The sequence below is a fragment of the Lemur catta genome, chromosome 2 (assembly GCF_020740605.2).
Source record: "Lemur catta isolate mLemCat1 chromosome 2, mLemCat1.pri, whole genome shotgun sequence".
NCBI classification, from domain to species: domain Eukaryota; kingdom Metazoa; phylum Chordata; class Mammalia; order Primates; family Lemuridae; genus Lemur; species Lemur catta.
In genome coordinates, this window is record NC_059129.1 from 107,564,797 (window position 1) to 107,587,289 (window position 22,493).

Sequence of the window (22,493 nt, forward strand, 5' to 3'; positions counted from 1 at the left end):
ATTACCAATTGAAAGGTAATGTACATTGGCATTTGCGGGAAGTAGAAAATGTGTTCTGCATATTACCTGATTAAACATCAGGTTGTTAAAAATTATATTTACATTCATAAGTAATTTTTTCATCAGGACTGATGTTTCTACATTTAGGATGTTTTTGTGACTGTGTAAGCACATATATATCAGTATGATGTATCAGTAAGCTTTATGTATATACAGAAACTTTGAGGAAGTAATAGTATTAGATTTGAAGACTTTTTTCCTCAGATGTGTTCAGTTACTTGGAATATGTAGTTTGAAAGTTATAAACGTGCAGTTGAGCAGGAAGAAGGAGAAACCTCTTGGCATCAAATACTTTATTATTTGTCAAAGTATTTGATATTTTTAGTCTCTTGAGGAGACTGGAAGGTTGTGAATAAACAATGCATTGTACCTATTTTAAAAATGACATTCTCTGAGTGATAGTTTGTGGGCGTTTCCTCCTGGGGTCATGGCGTACTTCCTCTCAGTTGGACTGACCTTGGCATTCTCATTGAGAAGATGTCGATGGCTGCTGGTATTAATGGAACACTTTCTAAATCCCGGGTATCTTTTTAACGCTTTGAGTGTATCAGCTAATTTAAGCTTCACAGAAACCCTGTGAAAAAGGTACTATTATTTTATCCATTTTACAGAGGAGGAAACAGGAATGTGGCTAAGGATGTGATGGCGCTAGGATTCAAACTCCCCCATGAGTCTGGCTCCACTAATTGTGTTCTGAGGTGTATAATAACTACCATTTGTTTTTGAACACTTACCATAAAGTGGCAAGTGCTTTATAGGTGTTATCGCATTTAATCTCCCAACCAGTTAATGAGACAAATAGCATTTTATCTTCATTTTAAGTGAGGAAATCCGTTTAGATGGTTAGCTTCTCCAAAGTCACACAGCGGTGAACAAATCCTTCTGACCCCCCAGCCAGCCCTCTTAACCACCTCACCAGTCTGCCTTCATGAATCTATGGCAGGAAGGAAATTTTTACTTTAGTTTCTGTGAGCATGTCATGATTTAGTTTAACTGTTATTGGAAACTGTGTACAAGGTTGGGATTTAGCTATTGGCTTCATTATCTTTATTCATCCCCTTTGCTTAATTTTTTAACCAGTAGTGCCACGAAAGTGTGTTTTTGTAGTCAAAGCTATTGCTCAGAAAGCTGTAGCTGGTCCTTCAGACCCCAGAAAATCTTTGGTTACTTACTGTTTAGGGAAACTTTGAAAAAAAAGATCGCAGATTTTCTTTTGGGACCAGGTACAATAGGTTTAATAAATTGCTTTGGACTAAGGGAGAAGGCCTAATCATCCTTAATACCAGGCAGAGTAATATGATGCTGCAGTTTTAAAAAACCTCAGAAACACCAGTTTCTTAGATTTTTATCATATAGTTGTTTAGGGAAAGGTATAGTTTTTCTTTTTCACTTTGTGTCTTCAATGCCTAATGTAGTTCCTGGATTTCATGGCTGTTTAATATACAGTAGAATTCATTAATATTTACAAGAAATTCTTATTCCCAATGTGGATAGGGAATTGATATTCCAATTCTGGGTAACAATGCATTGTAATGCATAACATGCATAAATTACTACTTTTAAAAAGATTCAAGATACAAAAAAATACACTTCATTATACTCAATATTAAATTATTCTAAAAATGATACCAGAATAAAATATTCCCAAAATACTTTGGGATATTGTGTTCTGAGACCATCATTAAGAAAATCAATTAAATTGTAATCAAAAAGTACCAATCAAGCCCAAGTACAGGGGCTCATGCCTATAATCCTAGCACTTTGGGAGGCTGAGGTACGAGGATTACTGGAGCCCAGGAGTTTGAGGTTGCAGTGAGCTATGATGACACCACTGCACTCTAGTCTGGGAGATAGAGCAAAACCCTGTCTCAAAAAAAAGTGCCAATCAGAAGATGTCCAATTGTTAGACTGCTAGATAAGCTAGAATTTATTTATATCCTAGCTTAGAAAGTATAACCATTTCATTTACTCTTTGCCTTTTTGTAAGCAAAATTAAGTACCCCAGTAGTTTCATCAGTGAGTTTGTACACTTCTGCCTCTACCCTGTTTTCTCTTTGTCTCTATGAAAATGATACAGATTTTACTTCCTTTCTGCATTCTAAACGACAACCACTCTCTCAAAAGCTGGATCTCAATGGTTCTTAGCCCTGTAGTAATGTGCACCATGCAAACATCTGCTACTAAACTATGCATTTAGTTTGATGGCCACTAAGTTACTCATTCAGGTGACCTCTGGTGAATGGGGCATGGAGCCTTTAGAGTTGACATCAGAAAACATCTGTGGCCATTTTAAACATAATTTAGATGCATTATTCTTCTCACATAAGAAAGTTATAAAGTTATCACTGACGTTGGAAAGAAACCGAGCTTCACATTTTACTATGAGGAAATGTGGTATCTTCACGAAAACCGTCTAGGGGATGATATAGAAATGTTCTTTGATGGCCCAGTGCTGCACTTAACGTAAAACCTGACCTAAAGTTTCCCTAATGTTACGTGTGAAGGTGATGAACACCATTATTATACGTGCTGTGGTTTTGCTGCGGGGGCTCAGGGTTCTAATTACTTCTTTAGCAATGTGTGTAAATTCCTGGGCGTTCCATATGCTATCATTGCATATTGTGGATTTTTGTTTGGAAATTATGTTTTGGGGAGAAAAAGGAATTTCATTTTGGTTAAGGGAACTCAGTTTTTAAGATTTTCTTTATTGGCCGAGTCCACAGAGTTTACACATCAGGGAGTATAATTTTAGAGAATGATTGTATAGTACCAAAACCGTATGTTTTCTTAGTATTTGTTGTAGTTAAGAATAAAGTTAGATTTATTTCACTATAAAAATTTACCAAGGACAAAACGCTATGGAAATGGCAAATAATTACCAACATACTTGTTATTTCAAAAGTGTCAGGATAAAATCGGAAACACGATCCACACTTTTCACGTCTCACACGAATATGCACTTACCAACTCTGGAGATAATCAAATCAAACAGAGGGCTGACAGAAGCCCCGCACTTACACCCCGCACAGAAAGCTCAACTACGAGGAAGGATTCTGATGCTAAGGCGAGAAACTTGCTCTGGTTCTGAAAATAAGGGTGAAACCATAGTGGAATAATACTGAAAAGAACACTTTCTTTATAGGCTCTAGTACCAAGTATTGGAAAAGCCAAGTTTACTGGGCCTCAGCATACTTTTGTCTGTGAAAACTCTCGTATGCTTAAGGATGCAGAGACCAACCTTATGACAATTATGGTGAAAAGTGCTACAAAAAAAATACCCAATAGTTCTCAACCTAGTGGTTATTTCAAAAGTTGTGCCGCCCACCTCTTGGAAAGATCGAGTTACTTTGGCCTAGCCTTCGATTGGACTAGAGAAGGAATCGCCATTCCTAGCTGATGAAGCAAATGATTCTGAAAAGAACGGTGAACAGTGCGGATCCTCTTTCAGAGGATCCGCACTGTTCACCTCTCACACAAATGCGCACTTCTCATGTCTGGCAGTAGTCCAATCAAAGCCAGGACAGACAGAGGCTCCGCACTTGCCACCCCAGAAAAATATCGCATCTCCAAGCAAAGATTCTTATGCTAAAGGGTGAAAAGTGCTCCAGTCCTTGAAATAATGGTGAAAGGATGGCGAAACAATACTCAAAACAATGGTTTCTGCAAAGGCTCTAGTACCACCTATGAGAAATACCAAGTAACCTGGGCCTCAGGTGAGTTTTCTCTGCGAAAACCACCATAGGCTGAAGGACGCAGAGACCAACCCTATCACTATTATTGTGAAAAATACTATAAAAAATGGAAAATAATTATCAACATAGTGGTTACTTCAAAAGTGTCAGGCCAAAATCTGAAACAGGATCTGCACTTTCACGTCTCACACAAATGTGCACTTCTCATCTCTGGAGATAATCAAATCAGAGCCAGGACTGACAGAGGCCCTGCCCTTACACCCCACACAGAAATCTCAACTACAGGGGAGGATTCTTATGCTAATGGGCGAAAACTGCTCTGGTTCTTAAAATAATGGTGAAAGGATGGTGGAATAATACTTAAAAGACTGATTTCTTCAAAGGCTCTAGTAGCAAGTATTGGAAATGGCAAGTTAGCTGGGCCTCAGCATAGTTTTGTCTGCGAAACCACCTTCGGTTTAGGGATGCAGAGACCAACCTTATGGCAATGACGGTGAAGAGTGGTATGAAAAATGGCAAATAATTCTCAACCTAGTGGTTATTCCAAAAGTTCTGCCACAGAATGCTTGGAAAAATCCAGTTACCTGGGCCTAGCCTTAGATTGGTCTGGAGAACCAGTCGCGATTCCCAGCTGATGAATCAAATGATTCTGAAAGGAACGGTGAACAGTGCGGATCATGTTTCAGTCTTTAGACTGAAACATGGTCCGCACTGTTCACCTCTCACACAAATGCTCCCTTCTCATGTCTGGCGGTAGTCCAATCAAAGCCAGGACTGACAGAGGCCCCGCCCTGGCCACCCCAGAAAAATATCTCATCTCCAAAGAAGGATTCTTATGCTAAGGTTTGAAAAGCGCTCCCGTTCTTGAAACAATGGTGAAAGGATGGTGAAATAATACTGAAAACAATCTTCTCTTCAAAGGCTCTAGTGCCAGGTATGGGAAATAGCAAGTTACCTGGGCCTCGGCAGAGTTTTCTGTGCGAAAAGCATCATAGGCTTAAGGATGCAGAGACCAATGTTATCACAATGACAGTGAAAAACGCTATGGAAATGGCAAATAATTACCAATATACTGGTTATTTCAAAAGTGTCAGGATAAAATCGGAAACACGATCCACACCTTTCACGTCTCACACAAATATGCACTTACCACCTCTGGAGATAATCAAATCAAACAGAGAGCTGACAGAAGCCCCGCACTTACACTTGGCACAGAAAGCTCAACTAGGAGGTAGGATTCTGATGCTAATGTGTGAAACTTGCTCTGGCTCTGAAAATAAGGGTGAAGCCGTAGTGGAATAATACTGAAAGGAACACTTTCGTTATAGGCTCTAGTACCAAGTATTGGAAATGCCAAGTTTACTGGGCCTCAGCATACTTTTGTCTGTGAAAACTCTCGTATGCTTAAGGATGCAGAGACCAACCTTATGACAATTATGGTGAAAAGTGCTACAAAAAAATACCCAATAGTTCTCAACCTAGTGGTTATTTCAAAAGTTGTGCCGCCCACCTCTTGGAAAGATCGAGTTACTTTGGCCTAGCCTTCGATTGGTCTAGAGAAGGAATCGCCATTCCTAGCTGATGAAGCAAATGATTCTGAAAAGAACGGTGAAAAGTGTGGATCCTGACTGAAACAGGATCCGCACTGTTCACCTCTCACACAAATGCGCACTTCTCATGTCTGGCAGTAGTCCAATCAAACCCAGGACTGACAGAGGCCGTGCACTTGCCACCCCAGAAAAATATCGCACCTCCAAGCAAGGATTCTTGTACTAAAGGGTCAAAAGTGCTCCAGTCCTTGAAATAATGGTGAAAGGATGGCGAAACAATACTCAAAACAATGGTTTCTGCAAGGGCTCTAGTACCAAGTATGAGAAATGCCAAGTAACCTGGGCCTCAGGAGAGTTTTCTCTGCGAAAACCACCATAGGCTGAAGGATGCAGAGACCAACCCTATCACTATTATTGTGAAAAATGCTATAAAAAATGGAAAATAATTATCAACATTCTGGTTATTTCAAAAGTGTCAGGCCAAAATCTGAAACAGGATCTGCACTTTCACGTCTCACACAAATGTGCACTTCTCATCTCTGGAGATAATCAAATCAGAGCCAGGACTGACAGAGGCCCTGCCCTTACACCCCACACAGAAATCTCAACTACAGGGGAGGATTCTTATGCTAATGGGCGAAAACTGCTCTGGTTCTTAAAATAATGGTGAAAGGATGGTGGAATAATACTTAAAAGACTGATTTCTTCAAAGGCTCTAGTAGCAACTATTGTGAAAAATGCTATAAAAATAGAAAATAATTATCAACATACTGGTTATTTCAAAAGGTTTTATTTTGATATGATATTGAAGAAAAATTCTTCTTCAAAAGAATCATTTTATTTATGCATTTATTCAAGCTGAAATGTAAAAGTAAGGAGAACGTTAAAAATAAATACATTCGATTAATTAAAATATGTGGATACAGTGAAGTAGTACATGTAAGTGAGACCATGGCAAGATGTTCCTCAAGTATTTGGAGGTAGGTTTTTCTGAGAGTTAAATCCTAAAATGAATCAGAGAAGGAAATGTGCAGCTCTGTCTATGATACACTAGTGCTCTTAGGCCATCAGAGTTTGTCCACAATCTTATTAGAGGCCTAGAGGAAGGGGGAACTTGGAATTAAATGGAAACATGAACAAGAGTCACAGTGGCTAACTTCTGCAACGTCTGCACATTCTCCCATGGAGAGGGGACAACGTCAGGAAAGTTCAATTGTCAGGTATGCCTGTTTTAGCCCTTTCTTGGATATGGGCACATCAGTGCTAGTGTGGGCGATGTTTATTAATAACTCTCCTAATCATGTGACAACTGTGGGCCCATCCATTGGTTTGGGCAAACTAGAGCAGCTACTCTTGGGGTGAGCTTGGTGGCTGTGGTGGCAGGCACCGTAGGGGATGTACATTTTGCCCTTGTTTTATAAATATCATTACAATTCAATTTTAAAAATTTTGCCTTTAATGATACCTGAAGGACATCTGTGGTAGCTGCTGGCTATAGCCTCCTCAAGTGCAGTTAAACAGTGATCTTAACTGGCCAGGGGGCCGCAAGCCCAGGGCCGTTCCCATTGCCTTAGTTCTTATTCAGTCCTTGCTTACCAGGCAATTGTCTAATAACTCACTTCCTGTGTCAGTTTCCTACGAATTTAGAAAATATTTCCCAATCTGCGTGACAGTTGTATATATCGTAAATGAATATGCTGACATTCTGCTTTCATATCTATGGGGGCAGGCGGAGTTTGGTTAACGTTAGGTAGCATCTCATCCCAGGGTGATCCCCTGAGATACTGATAGATACACTGACAGAGCCAAGACCAGATCCTAGACTGAGGTTAAGTCATCACCTCTAGCAGTGACAGCAGATGTCCCCTGAGTATTCATATGCTTCTTCCATAATAAAAATGTACTGTTGCTGGGAAACAGCTTCCCAGACAAAGACTGTATTTTACAGCCACAGTTTTATCAGCAAGCCTTTCTCTTAAAAGAACACAGTAAGAAGCAGCCACCTTTTATACATCAAGAATTACTGGCCTTGAGAAACAAACTCAGATAATAGTTTATTTAATCTGTTATTCTTTTCTTTGGGACAAACCCACCATCAAGTACTTGAAAAGTGTCAAAGGTCATGTGCTTTCCTTTCCAGCAAGTGATGAGCTTGCTGTGAATGATGTGTTGAAGAGTCAGAAGCATTGTGTTCCAATTTCAGCTAAGTCTCTAACAAGCGGCATTACCTGGCCCTAGTCAGTTAACGTCTCTGGTTCTCTCTCTCTCTCTCTCTCTTTTTTTTTTTTTTTGTGCTTATAAAGTATAAAGATTTAGTTTCTTGCAAATAAAATATTTTCTGGATAAGTTAACATAATCTTGTATGTCTGAAATTTCTTCCCTTTTATTAAAAATAAGTATTTATTGAGCTTTTACTTCATGTTAGGTTCTATGCTAAGTGCATCATACACGTTTAATCACCCCAGGAAAGTGCGTTCCATTTTATGGATGAGAGAGTGGAGGTTTGAGAGCAGACATCATTGATCAAAGCTAGGAGGCAGCAGAGCTGGGACTTATAATTGTCTGCCCAACTCCCCACCCCATACTGTTGATCATTATGCTGTATTCCTTAGATTTGGAACAAATTAGAAGAGGATTTTTAATCTATCTTAATTTGGGACATGTTTTACTTTCAAGGTGATTTCTCTCTTCCCTCCTTATATTTTCTAAAGCCTGAGGAATTGAAAGAACTGTTATACTACCATGTGTTTCATTCTATAAACAGTCCCAGACCGTTTGGAAACCCACATTTCTTTTGAAACTCAATGTACTAGTTTAGTGTTTCATTTTTTCCCCTCTCAGCATACTCTTTCTGTGCTTTCTTTGTGTAAGGATGGCAAAAATGGAACTTTTAATGTTGTCGAACATTCTTATAAATTAGTTTGGTTAAAGGAAAAAATCTTGGTTTAGGATTTAGGAGATTCGAGTTCTAGTTCTGCCTCTGAAATTTACTCCATTATGGCAAAAACAATTAATACTGTTTTTCCACATTGTTATTATAAAGTAAAAGATCAAATATGGAAAAGCATTTAAGATCATAGAAACAAAGTTTCTGTGTGTGATTGCTGAATCGTAATAGCTGCAGTGGATTATTGGAACCAGACTTTAAGCAAAATAATTTTGGGCTTATTGTTGCTTTGTGAAGATCTATTTAAGATAACTATAATTCATTTGGCTTGGCCTAAACATAATGCCAAACTTGGACTGCTGCAAATTTATGTAGGAAATACAGGCAGAGAGATGATCAAATTACTATCTGAATGGTTGTAGTAATAGAGTGATTCTTAAGTGACTATTGTATCTATCGATTAGGTAAAAATTAAGGAATGTTTTTACTGTCCAAGTTGCAGAAAGTGAGACAAAAGATTGGGAAGGAAAATTGGATTATGAAAGTTAATGTACTAGAGTGGAAGAGAAGAGCAAAAAGAGAATTTCAGGGGAAATAAGGCTCAATAGGGTCATTGAGACACATCCTGAGAATTGAATTATGGATAAACTATGTATTAGTAGGATCAGCTGTCAGCTGTCAGCTCTTAAGTGTGATTTTGCCATATTGAAAATGTCATGTTCTTGAACTGAGTCAAGTGCACCTTAAAGAAATTTAAAGAAGTTGGCAGTGCTCTGCTATTTTTGGAATACAATGAACTAGGGGGTGAAATAGCTTAAGAGATCATCCACAGACATGTCAACAGTTCAGACTTATTTCTCCAAGACACGAGGCATGAGAGATAGTGTGTGTATGTTTGTGCATGTTTGTTTCATGGTCAGAGGAGTAGGAGTGTTGGGTTGGCCATTCTGGCCAACTCATTAATGCGTGTTGTTTCACTGAGCATTTTCAGCATCTCCCAGACTATGGTCTGGGACTACCTTCAGGTACTGCCTTCAACAATTTTTGTCATACCCATATCCATTTCCTTTTTTTTTCTTTTTACTTTTAAACATAAATGTATGTTAAGCAAGAACTTTTTATATTTTTTGAAATCTCAGGTTTGTTGTGGTAGTTTTTCTAATGTACATTGAAATAAGTTTACAAAATTAGCATAAAACCTGTCCATTTGTGGGGCCACCTAAAATTATCTTGAGAAACGCTCCTTTCATTTAATTTTGGCTCTTGGCTTTGTAGAGTGGGTAGACAAAGTGCCTAGAGTAGAAAGTCAAAGGGGAAATCCAAAGTCTGGAAATGCAGATTTTTTCGGTGAAATTTTCTAGACATTTAAAATGATGGATGGGAATTAGGTCTCCCTTTAGGTTAACCAGCTGAAAACAAGTTTGGATTAGACTTTAGTTAATTTTAATTTCTTTCCTTCTTAACTACTGATTAGTTTTTAGGCTATGGAAGTTTCTAGGATTCATGAGTGTTTTCTCCCATTTATTTCCTAGCAGAAGTGTTTTTCTGGAAAATTCCAAACTTGCCTTGGCTTTAAATAAGGGAGAACAAAATTTCTCCTTACTCATTTTAGTGATGAGATCTACTCAACCAGCTCCTAAGCTCAAGGGTTTAGTTCAGTGCAGTCAGGGCCCTGCCTTTTAAATGTCAGGTTCAGTGCTAAGCTCTCCCTGGTGCAGAGAGGAAGAAGGTTCCTGCCTTCTGTGAGGCATGGTATGTAAACCATTGAAAGAGTCCAGACACAAGAGAAATCAGCTCTTTGGGGAGATCAGCAAAGCTGGGAGAATAGTGGGGGTTGGGCACATTGAGCAGGCTATGAGGACAGTAAAAGTTTGTGGCACTGAGAAGAAGCCACAGGCAGGGGCCTTGGGCAGTCTTTCTAGAGGATTGTTCTGTAGAATTTCTGTGGGTTCTGCATTGGCCCACGTGGTATTCTGAAAGGAATTAATGTTTTAAATGTGTGGTAACTCACAGCCTTGCTGCTCTGACACCCTCATGTTGAATTTGTAGCAATAACTAGGGAACCTTCAATAACAGCACATTGACATGGCATCATTCCCAAAACAACATCTTAATGAGGTTCTGTGCTTCGGGAGCAACTCTTTCTTTTTTAAATATACTCAGGCGTGCCCTGTGTAATGGGAAGCAATGTGGCAGAAGTGGCCGGGGTCATGGTGTAAGTTTGGTCAGGTTAGGCACGTACCCACAGTGTGAGGGGCTGGAGCAGCCCTGACGGTCTAAGTGCCTCTGTGGCTGAGTAGGAGGGTGGTATGTATCATAGGGGAGGAGAAGGAGAATAAGATGGATCAGAATCTGGGGATGTCAGAATCTGAGAGAGAAAAATTCTAGTCTCCATGTGTCCTCTTACCCATCCCCTCATAGTCTGAGCCACCCCCGTACCCACCTATAACTTGAGCTCTCCCACACATTCCAAAACCAGTAGACAAGAGATCTTTAATCGCATGCATGTGAGGGTCAGTTAGAGGAGAAACTGCCAACCTGTTTTCACTCCACAAGGCTAATTGCATTGAAGACTGCATCCATTCTTAGATTTTGGGGGATTTTTATAGACATAGGCTTTTTTCCTTTTGAAAAATTGTTAGCAGTAGTATTCTCTGGAAGGAGGGAGAAATAAGCCCCTGGGGGACTGAGTATGTCTTCAGACCCAAGGACTTCTCTCTGTTGCCAGAGACCACACCCCTCCTCAGGCGTGACCACAGAAGACTGTTTCTTTTGGCCGGGTCTCTGACCTTGAAAGATCCAGCCAGCCAGCCGCCTTGAAGCTTTGGGTGCTAGACATAATACGGTCCGAGTCCAAGAGTTATTTCTATTTTATATGTCTTATTTAGCATGGCTATATTAAATTTTTTTATTCATCAGAAGTCCTGCTCTTGAAATAAATGTAAAACACTTCACAAGACCATTGCCGTTGAGTTTCATATAGATGTAGTCTAAGGCACATTTGGAAATATGAAGAATTCCAGAATAAGGGATCATCCTCAAGTGATGCCTTATTGCCTTTCTCTTGGAGATGCAGCAAGTTGAGAGTGTGGTTTGATCTTCAGTGTCTGTTAAATTCTTAGTTTTCTTTCTTTTGAATGTGACGAGGCCATTTTTTTCCTTGGAAAAACAGTTTGTGTTCAGCTTGGGAGGTTGATTTTTCACCATCAGTTTTTCCCTTTAATAATTGAAAACCACTGTTCATTATTTACATAAAGCTGTCTTTTTCTGGTCTGCTTTCTGTAACCTTTCCCCTCTTAAGAATTTTAAGAATTCTCTGACTTTCCTCTGGGGGATTTTATGCCTGCTTTATCCCAGATGTGGGACATAGACTACTAGGCTGAGGTTTTGTTTTTTTTTTTTTAGTGTTTCTACATTTGAAAGACGTTCTTTTAACCAGTAAGCAAATCTGCCACTGAGAAAGAGGCTTATAAGAAACTCAAATGGTTAAGAGAATATGTGAGCTTGGTTTAAATTTCTGACCTACTGAATGACACCAAAATCCCATATGCAAAATGAAATAGCAGATAGTAGTTTCAAATAAAGGGAAAATGCACACGTGTTATTCAGCCTTTTAATTCTGGGATTTTATTTTCTGGATGAAGGCATGTCAGTTTCTAGTCCCAGCAGCTTCTTGTCTGCTCTTCACTACACGTTTGCTGATGTCAGCCCCGAGGGACCCAGGGTTTCGGAAATGTTTATTCTGTCTTTGTCTTCTCTGTCTCCACCTTCTGCTCACATAAAGAGGATACTTAGCTTTATTCATAATATTTTGTCTGCTTACATTCTTATAGGTGTATTGATCCTAATCCCTGGCTCAGAAATTTTAGGAGAAGGGGATAAGTTAGATTGAAAGAGGCTATATTAAGGAATACAGGATTTTCTATTTTTTTGTAATGTCTACTCAGATTCCCAGATGACTGCTCATTGCTAGCTTTTGGTTATTGTGGTTTATATATTAATGTCTAAAAAAACATAAAATCTAACATTTTTTGAATGATAATATGTGAGAAGAATTCCAAGGAGAGTTTTTCTTCCCTACTTGAACAAATATACATTTTCCCTTAGTCCAAAGTTCTGTTTTCCATAATGATTGTAGTTCTAACGTATCATATTAATTCGATAAAATCAGAACTTATGGATTTAGCAAGTTTCTTCCTAATTCAAATTATTATTACATTTAAAATCTAAATTCATAAGCTTTATTTAGTCCTTTTCCTAGTAAGCAAGGCCCCTACCTATCATGTTTCCACCTATGCCCTGTTCCCTTGGCTGACAGATGGTTTTTTTTTTATCTCCTGTAGGATCTTTCGAAGATGGTTTGGCTGCCTTGGAGATTTGGAGATCTGATGCCACGATGAGGACTCACACACGGGGGGCTCCCAGTGTGTTTTTCATATATTTGGTTTGCTTCGTGTCAGCCTACATCTCCGACAAGAACCCAGAAGTCATGATTCCCTTCACCAATGCCAACTACGACAGCCACCCAATGCTGTATTTCTCCAAGACAGAGGTGGCGGAGCTTCAGCTCAGGGCTACCAGCTCACATGAGCACATTGCAGCCCGGCTCACCGAGGCTGTGCACACCATGCTGTCCAGCCCCTTGGAGTACCTCCCTCCCTGGGATCCCAAGGACTACAGCGCCCGCTGGAATGAAATTTATGGAAACAACTTGGGTGCCTTGGCAATGTTCTGTGTACTGTATCCTGAGAACATCGAAGCCCGAGACATGGCCAAAGACTACATGGAGAGGATGGCAGCGCAGCCTAGTTGGTAGATTTTTGTCTTTTTCTTCTTACTGTATTAACTCTACAATATAAAGAAATGAATCCATATGAAATCTCAGAGGCCACATTGTCACATACTTCTTTGTGTGCAGGGGCCAGTGAGGGGGTTTTACTTGTTGCTGGTGTTGCCAGTGGCTTATGAATGGCCTATAGTTTCAAAAGACCTAGTAACTTCCATGTTTAAAGTTAGAAGGAAAATATTTAGATGCAACCTAACTAAAGAAAAAAATATTTTGCCAAATTGAGTAAACAGTGTCATCCTGATTGTTGAGAATTCTTTCCCCTTTGCTTAACATGCATATATTACCATCATCTGTTGTTAGGTTTTGATAGACTTCCATGTGGTTAAGACTTTTTGCCAGCAAGAAATTTCAGCTAATTAAGACATATTTGCATTTTATGACAAGGAGCTAAAAGTCAATGTGATGGGATTGATTGGCAATTTATAAATAAGATCCTATCCGATAACCAGCAGATTGCCCAAACCTGTAGGAAAACCAATGTTGTAGTGTAATTGTGTGAGGAATTCTAATTATATAATAGTTTACTTTCAGAAGTTCAAGATTCGAGAACTTCCTGTCTCTTTTTGGTTAGCTTAAATTTATTTTGTTTATAATTAATGTTTCCATCTACTTCCAAATGAGCTGATTAAACAAGGGATTCTCTGGGTATGTTTACTTAAACTGTGTTTTAATACAAATTTTTGGTTCAATTGTGCTAAAAATTTACAGATTATATGAAATATTCTTTTAAAATTATGTAAGCTGCTGCTTGTCACAGGGATGGAGAGAGCTCATTTTTAAATGCTTAGAAAAATCAGTGAATTCACTGAATGTTGTGATGAATTATATCTTACATGAATTACATCTCATATATCAGAGGTGAAGAATGGTGGTTTGTAAGTTTTCTAATAGATTTCTGGAATTTTGTAATGAAAAAGATTATGGAAGAGTTGGCATTCAATCCATATCAGAGCTGATTTTTTAGACTTGTTGTTAAGTATATATAGTCATTTTGGAGCTGACAGTATTTTGATTGGAAAAACTTTTTTATTTGATTTGTTTCAAAGGTCAGCCATGTAAATAGTTTCTGATTTTGACTCACATTAACTGATCTTATTCTATTCCTGACACCAAGAAAGAAAATAAAAGATATATGAAAACTTACTGATATTTGAACTGCAAGATTATATTATTAAATGGTAAGGTAACTCATTAGTTGATTTGTTCAATCTATTAGGTTAATAATGGCAGCCATATTTACATTATTTAGGAAAAAAACCTTTGTTGTTTGTAAAGTTACTTTCCCTTTTAAAGTCCTTTTTGTTTTACACAGACAGGTGGATTCTGGCAGATTAAGATATTGATGTAAATGTTCCAGAGTGATAGTTACCATGAAAAGCCATCTATTTCATCTCACAAGAGAGTAACTGACTGTGAAATACCATTTTTTATGGAGATTTTTTTTAGCACAAATACAACAACATTAAGAGAATTGTACAAGACTAGTATAATTTTCTTAATATAAAACATTCAGGTGTATAGATACCATTGAATGAATGCTGTCATTAAAGAGGATTAGATTCCTTCTATGATAAAAGAAGAGAAATAATTTCAAAAAAAATTTGATTTTCACATAGTTTCTACAAGTTCAGATTTACTGATCATTGGAGATGTGTAGAAATTTACTAGAGGACTAGTACTTTATTCATGGCAGTATGGATAAAAATAAGTAAAACTCTATGCCATTAGCCAGTAGCCCAAAAGCCAATTTTTGACATAAGAGAGGTAGACAGTTGACTTCTCTTGACCTCCAAGAAGCTGAAGGTTAGAAATTGAGAATTTACCTCTACATCTGGTTTCTAGTTCCAGAAGTGATGTTGGCATAGAAAGTTGAGCTACTTAAGTATAGCCAAGAGCAAAATGCTTCAAAAACTGTCACGAAAATAAGAAAATGGAAATAAAAATTAATATTTGTTGTCTGATTAAATAAAATCCAAATTGTTTAGCTTAAACAAAAAAGAAAAGAAAGTTTGAGCTATTTATTTTGTCTTGGCAGGTACTATTATTAGGTTGTGCTTTTTATTAATTTTATGGAAATTTTTTTGAAACTACCTCATCTAACCCCTAGACTCTTAAATTTTCATTTAGATTCATGGATGAGCATAATCACTTTTGAAAACTTTTAAAACACTGTTAAGTGTTTTTACAGTTCTACTAACTCTCTTTAAATTGCTCAGTGAAATGATATGTCCTCACTACGTACAAAGAAGAATATTGTGAGTGTTGTCATTCTCTTAGCATATAGTTCACATATATTTGATTTAAGAAAAAAATGAAAAGACTAGCTCTTATTTACAAAAGAGATCAATAACTAATATTGTAGATTTAAAAAATAATTCCTACAGTGGCTTCATCAGACTGAATGCACGTGCCATTTTCCTTGAACACTTCTACTGTTTTGAAAACCAATGACTAAACTGTGTTCATTCACTTATTCATTTAATCACCAGACATTTATTGAACATCTACTGTGTATCATGCACTGTACTGGATGCTGGGGATTGAAAGATGAAGACATAGCCCAATAATTTTGCACCCAGGGTAAGGGGTGCAAACATTGGGTACTTAAAACCTAAGCTAGGAGTATTTCCTCTGTTCAGAATTGAGTTTAAGGCTCATTTAGTAAGGGGTTTCATTGGTTTGCATTCATGACTGACTGAAATATTTGTGTCATGCCGCACTCTAGTGTGGTGGAAAAGCACCAGCTTTAGAGTCACACTGCCTGCATTTGAGTCCCAGCTCCCCCACTCTTCAGCTGTGTTACTTCAGGTTAATTTGCTTACTTTGTGTGAGCACTGGTGTCCTGATGTGTAATATGGCAGTAATGGCTACATCTGTCCCAGGGTTGTTAGGAAGATGAAGTGAGATAATCAATGTAAAGTATTTAGCATAGTTCCTATCACATAGTGACCCCTCAATAAATAAGAGTAATGACAATAATGATAATTATTGATACCACTATTTTATCTAGTATTTAGATCCTCTTTGGTTTGTAATTTAGTATATGTAGGCTCTAAGGAAATAGTATTTGATTGAAGATTTTACTCATCTTTGTTCAAATTGCTCTCAAAACTGGAACATCTGTTTAACTCATAAAACTTTCTTTTTGGCTTTGTTCCATGAAAATTTTTAGTGATGTTCCCCTGGGCCCTTTTTTTATGCATATAGGAATCTAATGGTAACACCAGTGAAAAAGGCTTGGGGGGAAGTAATAGTGATGTGTCTTTGGTGTTAAAAAGAAGTACATATGAGATATACATTCATACAAATTTATCAATGTGGATCATTTTATTTGAGTATTTAGTAAATAAAGAGATTAAAGTTCACATCTATAGATTCACTGAAGAATCTTGGGCCATTGTAAAAGAAAAGTTAAAGGGAAAATATTAACTGATTGTACTGTGTCCATCTAATATAGTACAAAGTAGAAAGGGAATCTGATAGATTAATAATGTTGGTGCTGATTGAAAAAAAATCACAGCATGTATTATAATCGTGTGTGTCTCTGAGTATGTGAATGACTGGGCACCGTAGACAGTTGAGAATTATCTTTGTGCTGTATCTGCTTTTGCAGGGTGTCCATATCCTCTCTCAGAAGCTCTCTCCTTTGTTCTCCCTTCTGCTAAAGCTCCACATTCTTCATCACAGCAAAAGTAACAAGAGTAATTTAAGCTTATGCTTAACTTAGTTCTAAAAATCAAATTTAAAAAAGATATTATCTTAACCTAATATACAGTGGCAAATTATTATTAATTAAAAAACTATAATGGCAAAGACATCACCAATAATGTCTTTGTTTTCACTCTTAATTAAGCCTTTTTTCCCCTATAGATCTTGTCTTCCAAATGAGAGTTAGGATTCGGTTACAGTTGGCTCTGTGTTATATAAAAGCTTGATTAGAAATTAACTTACAACCATTTTTAGAAAGCTTAATGAGCTAATAAGATCATAAATGTGGGGCTGGTAACAATGGAAAATACATTTTATCACACTCAAAGTGAACTCACTTTTTTTTTATATAATATTACCAAGACACAGAGCATACAAATTCTGAATATGCCAATAAGTACCATGTGGCCATCCTCATTTATTATTGGTTGCTTTCTGCATTCAATCCTTATGTAGTTAAAAAAAATGGCTGGATTCCAAATAAGTAAAAATTCTCCATCAGTTTTTTTCCCCCAAGAGCTTAAACTTTAAGGTAGGAAAATAATAAACAGAGTGCACAGTAGAGATTTAAAAGGGATTTAAAAAAATCCATTTTTAGGATAAGTTTTTGGAGTCAGCACAAATTCTACTTCCTAAAATTTTCGTAATATGCATGTGCATTTTTCTTTTACTTTTTTGTACTTATTTCTACTATACGTTCCCCCCCTAAGATTAAGGAAACATAAAACGCATGATTTAAGTTAGAAGTAGCTGAGAAAGATAAGAGGGGGAAGAAAGGGCTGGGGATGACTGGACAAGGAATGAGACAATTGCTAAAATGCGTCTAACACACCATAAGCCAGCTGCAAGTGGGCCCTGAGATTTTTTTTCTCTTAGTAGCAAAGAAAGTAGGCTTAGTCAGTTTTGAAGTTTAGACTGTCCCTGAGATCAGTTACTCTGTAGAAGAACTACTCTTAGCCCAGAGGTCAGAAGGAAATTTTTCCTGGTGTTTTCATAAAGAACCCTCACAATTTTCTCATAAGCATCCTTACAATGTGTGTGTGGCGAATTGCGTGGTGGTATTTCTTTACACCAGCCTGTACTGAGAGCAATGCCATGCCTGTTTTGCTCAGATGCATATTCCTCAATGGAGGATCTCAGAAGGAAAGTTCACGAAAATCTGGACCAGGGAAGGAGTCGGGGTGAAGGGGCTGGATATATGGCTTAGTCCAGGTCCCCTTTTTTTTCCTAGTCTAGCTTAAATCCTTTAGTAGAATTTTGCATATGTAGAAAAATGAAATGACTGCATATCCATCAGGCAGCCTCTCTCTATATGTACATTATGTATCTCAGCCAAGCTCTTGGTAGATGGGCTGTCGTTAGCTCAACATCACACTGCTCAGCAAATTCTTACAGTGATCTTCTAGAGCTGACAACAAACAAAACAAACAAAATGTGCTCAATTCCTGGAAGACATTACAGATCCTGAATCCCTTTAGAAAGGTGCAGTTAAGTTTACTACACTTCACTTAATAATCATATGGGAAGATGAATGCATTTAAAAAAGATTTAAGATAGGATTGTAACAGAGAGGATTTATTGTTCAAGCCCTAGCTGATGGCATAAGAGTTACCCAGTGTGCATTTCTGAGCAGCAGACTTTTTGGGGCTTTCATCTTAAATTGTAAACCCTGGGGGATGGACCTGGCCTAGTGCTCTTTGGATGCAGATCCGTGCTTGCATGTTGGCTCTGCCACCATATTAGCCATGTGTCCTTTGGCAGGTTCCTTAACCTCCATAAACCTGTTTCTTCTTCTATGAAATGATTATTCCTCCCATGCAAGGGTGTTCCAAGGATTAAATGAGATAATGCGTATAAAGCTCTTAGGATTATGTGCCTGGCACAGTTTTACTAAAAAGTTTATTATTATGACACAGAAATAGGTATGAATATGCAGCTTTATTTTTGTTAAGTTTCTTGGTACACAGTACTGTGTTTTGCATATTCTGTCAACCTAGAGTTGTGTCTTTGAGAAGTATTTGTTGTGAATCATTTTTTTCTCCCTTTCTTTATAATATTTTTGCTTACTTATCGTCAGACAGAAAATAAATCACAGAGGAAAGAAATTACTTCACTCTTGCCTTGGAGCCAGTTAGCTACAGGAAATCAGGAGAACTGGGGAGGGAAACAAAAAAGTTGAACTTTTGGACAGAGAAGTAATTGTATTTTTTTTTTCCACAACAGACTGAGAGACTGAGTATTAAACCCTTGCTTGTGGATTGCAAACTTCTGGATAGTGAGATCTGAGGGTGTATTTGCAGAATAAAATAAAATAGTGAAATAAAATAAAGAGAATAAAAGAAAAACCTCTGGCATTTTGAAATGAGCCAGTCAGTTTCATTGCTGTGCATATGAAAACGAAGAGTGTGCCTGCCCTTCCCAGCATTGCCTGCTAGGCTCCAAGTGCAATTCCCTACAGCTGTTTCTCAGGCTTTTTACTTTTCAAAATTGCAATTTAAGGCTGAGAATCAAAGGGGGGAGGATGTAGCTGGGCCCCAACATGTGGAGCCACAGCACTGTGAGTAAAAAGATCAGGTTTTCCTCTCATGACCTTACAGTGACGAAGGCTGGGGGAGGCTGAGCCTGGAATGCACCTGGAGTCCATTAAAGTGGACTCGTGGAAACAAATGCTGGGCTGTCAGAAAACCCAGCCCCCAGTTCCCCTGGCTTTTGCTCATTCACATTTTTCCTTTCCCTTCCCCTTCCCCCTCATTCTCTCTGCCTCTCTTTTTCTCTGTTCCTTTCATTCTGTGTTTACCCTGCTGCAGACCCTTAGAAATAGAAGGGTAAGAGAAAAGATGACTAGGAGGCTTTTTACAGTGATCAGATTCTTTAAAATTTACAGAAACACATGGCCATTGGGAATTCCCTTTTTGAATGCCGTTTGATAAGCAGGTTGTTGCTAGCATCATTACAAATGGATTATTGGGCAAAAATTGAAGTCATGTGGCCTGGGCAGAGGAAGCATGTGAAGAGGAGCTGAGGGGGAGGTGTAGTTGGGTGTGCCGGTTAGCTGGAGCCCGGTTAGAGTGCCATTGGGCAATTGTGTGCTGCACACTCACACCCTAAACAGGATGCTGCGCTAACCTAAGCTCTTAGTGCTCAGCTGACTTAAACTCTGAGCTCCTCCCCATCTATTTCAAATGCAGAAGAGGATAAAGTAGTTCTAATCATGCTTCTTTCTAACAATAACTATAAGTTGTTTTATGATAGCTGTAATCATACACAATTGAGAAGAAATCCAAAGTTAATTTTCTTTGTTGGGTCTGTTTGTTTGACTCTAAGATTCAGTACTGGTATGGCCTTGGCCTCCGACTTGTCTGTGATGAGTGACTCACTCTCTCCTACCTCCTACCCTTTTGGTGTCATTTGTTGCCTTTTAACATGCAACAGGCACCTTCCGAGTTGTCAGAGGGAGCTGTGCTCAAGGCCAGAGCAGTCCTCTTCCCTCTTTTAATTGGGTTCTAAGTTAGTGCCCCTCACCCTATATAAACAAACAAAGACAACATGAATGTATTAAGTTCCACACAGTCTTTACAATCTGGCTCTTAAATTTTTTTAATATAAAAACTTGCAAGCATGATGTCTGAATTTTGTGCATTCCTTGCCCCCTATTTTGAGGGAAAATGTTAGTTGGCAAGTGCTGCACATATTATGTCTATATTCTGTTTCATTGATGCTTCATAATCATTTTTTTAAAGTTGGATTTATCTATCAGATAAAATAAGTATTCACTTCTAATACCACTTAAGATGTAGGGTTTTGCTGACATTAAGTTCTCACTATTGGTATACAGGTATGTATAACAACAGGAGAGTAATAACAGCATGGGTGCACTCGTGGGGTCTCTTATAAAGCCAGATAGTTCATTTTATCTTGGATACTTTCAGAATGGCCTTTTACTTCTTCACCTGCTTCTGCTATGTCCATTAAGGCAACATGTTTTAGCCACACTTAACAAAGTTTCTCTCATCCATCTTTCCTTTTCCTTTCCAGTGTTAACATGCTGGTTCTGGACAGCAGGAGGAGACATAGTCAGGAGCCAGATCGTTGCTGATCCCATATAAGCCTGTGGTTTAGGAAGCTTTGTGTGTAGGATGGCTTGACTATAGTATTAGTCAAGGAGGGAAAGGAAGACCACAATTAAGACTGTGAGAGGGGGGAGAAGAAGGAATGAATTTAAGAGGCATTTATTTAGGACACAAAATCTACACTGAGATTGATTGGAGATGGGGTGCTATTTCTCAAAGTGTGATTCTTTCAGCATATGGGGTATCCTTAAAAAGACAGATTCCTGGGTCCCACCCAGACTCACCAAATCATGACCTCTTAGAGTAGGCCAAAGAACATGCACTTGTAACAGGTCCCCCGTGCAATTCTGATACACACTAAAATTTAAATTGTAAGGAAGAGGGAAATGTCAATGATGGACCTGGATGCAGGTTGCATACTGATACCCAAATGAGATAGGGAACATTGGACAAGGGAGTGGTTGTATGGGAGAGAAAAGATAATTCAGTTCGTACATGTCTTTTTGTGTTATTATCTCTTCTGTCTACTTTATCTCTTTATTGATTTCACCAACTGTGTGGGCAGATGACTTTCAAAGCCCTCTGTTATCATTACAGTGGTTCTTAGATATCCTTGGCAGATATCTTGGTGTATATTTGTTATTACAATTTTTAGGACCTCCTGGCCATATCTGCTAATTCTTATAAGTTCACCATCTTCCACTTTCACTTTCACCTGTTCTGTGGCTTCTGCACTGCTACCACTACAGTCTTTACTGACCCGTCATCATTTCTCTCCTCCCTTCCCTTATCTGTTCTTCACTCTTGCTAGGCTATGAATGCTTATGCTGTTGGTGATTCTGTCATTGATGGATGTAGGTGAGGTAAAAAAGATCAGCCTGTTGTCATCATCACCATAAAACATGCATCCTTTCAGAGCTTACAGATTTTTTTAAAGTCTTTTTTTCTAGAATTTTTGACTTTATTGTTTTAAAGCTTTTCATTGACAGGGATTGACATGTGATCTCCCCAGTGGTCCACTTGGACCAGGTGCCCCATCGTTTTCCACTCTGCCGAGTCTGGGCAGTGATAAGTTTATATACAATCCTTGAGCTGGCTTTTTAGCCTGCAGGAATCTTAGACTCATCCATCCCTTTCCTTCCTCCTTTCTCCCCAATCCTATCCAAACTTCATGATCCAGCTTCTTCCTCCATTACATCTTCTCCCCCTCATCCCTCTCAATACCCATAGTTATTTCTCATCTAACTCATTGGCTTGCAATAGTGACTGGGTTACTTCCCTGGTTGTCTGACCAGGAATGCACATTTTAGATGCAGCTCCAAAGAAACTTCCTTCTAGAAACCTCCTGAACTCTCCCTTCTACTCCTACCCTGGCAGTGTTATTCAGATGCTCCAAGGAACTCCTGCGAAAATTTTACAGGATGTTTCACCTCCACTGTAATTCTTGGTGTATTTGTTTGTCTTCCTCACTGCCACATAAGTTTATTGAGGGTAGCCCCAGCATTTTTTACCTTTGAATCCTGAGAGCCCACTATAGTATATGGTATACCTGCCACAAAACACTAATAAATTATATTGAATGAATCACTTTTTTTTTTTTGAGACAGGCTCTCACTGTGTTGCCTGGGCTAGAGTGTAACCGTGTCACCATAGCTCACTGCAACTTCAAACTCCTGA

At 38.4% G+C, this 22,493-nt stretch overlaps 1 protein-coding gene across 4 annotated transcripts in view; it reads left to right on the top strand.

Annotated features, from left to right (window-relative positions):
- Positions 1–22,493, top strand: part of DSE (dermatan sulfate epimerase) — a 67,917-nt gene that overhangs the window by 16,690 nt on the left and 28,734 nt on the right. For 2 of the 4 annotated variants that reach the window (XM_045544225.1, XM_045544226.1), the window contains exon 2: positions 12,533–13,001. In XM_045544225.1, the coding sequence (XP_045400181.1) occupies positions 12,586–13,001 (416 nt within the window). In that variant the 5' untranslated portion in view covers positions 12,533–12,585. Of the gene's footprint in view, positions 1–12,532; positions 13,002–22,493 lie in introns of those variants that run through there. The other 2 variants (XM_045544229.1, XM_045544227.1) reach the window with 2 other exon arrangements.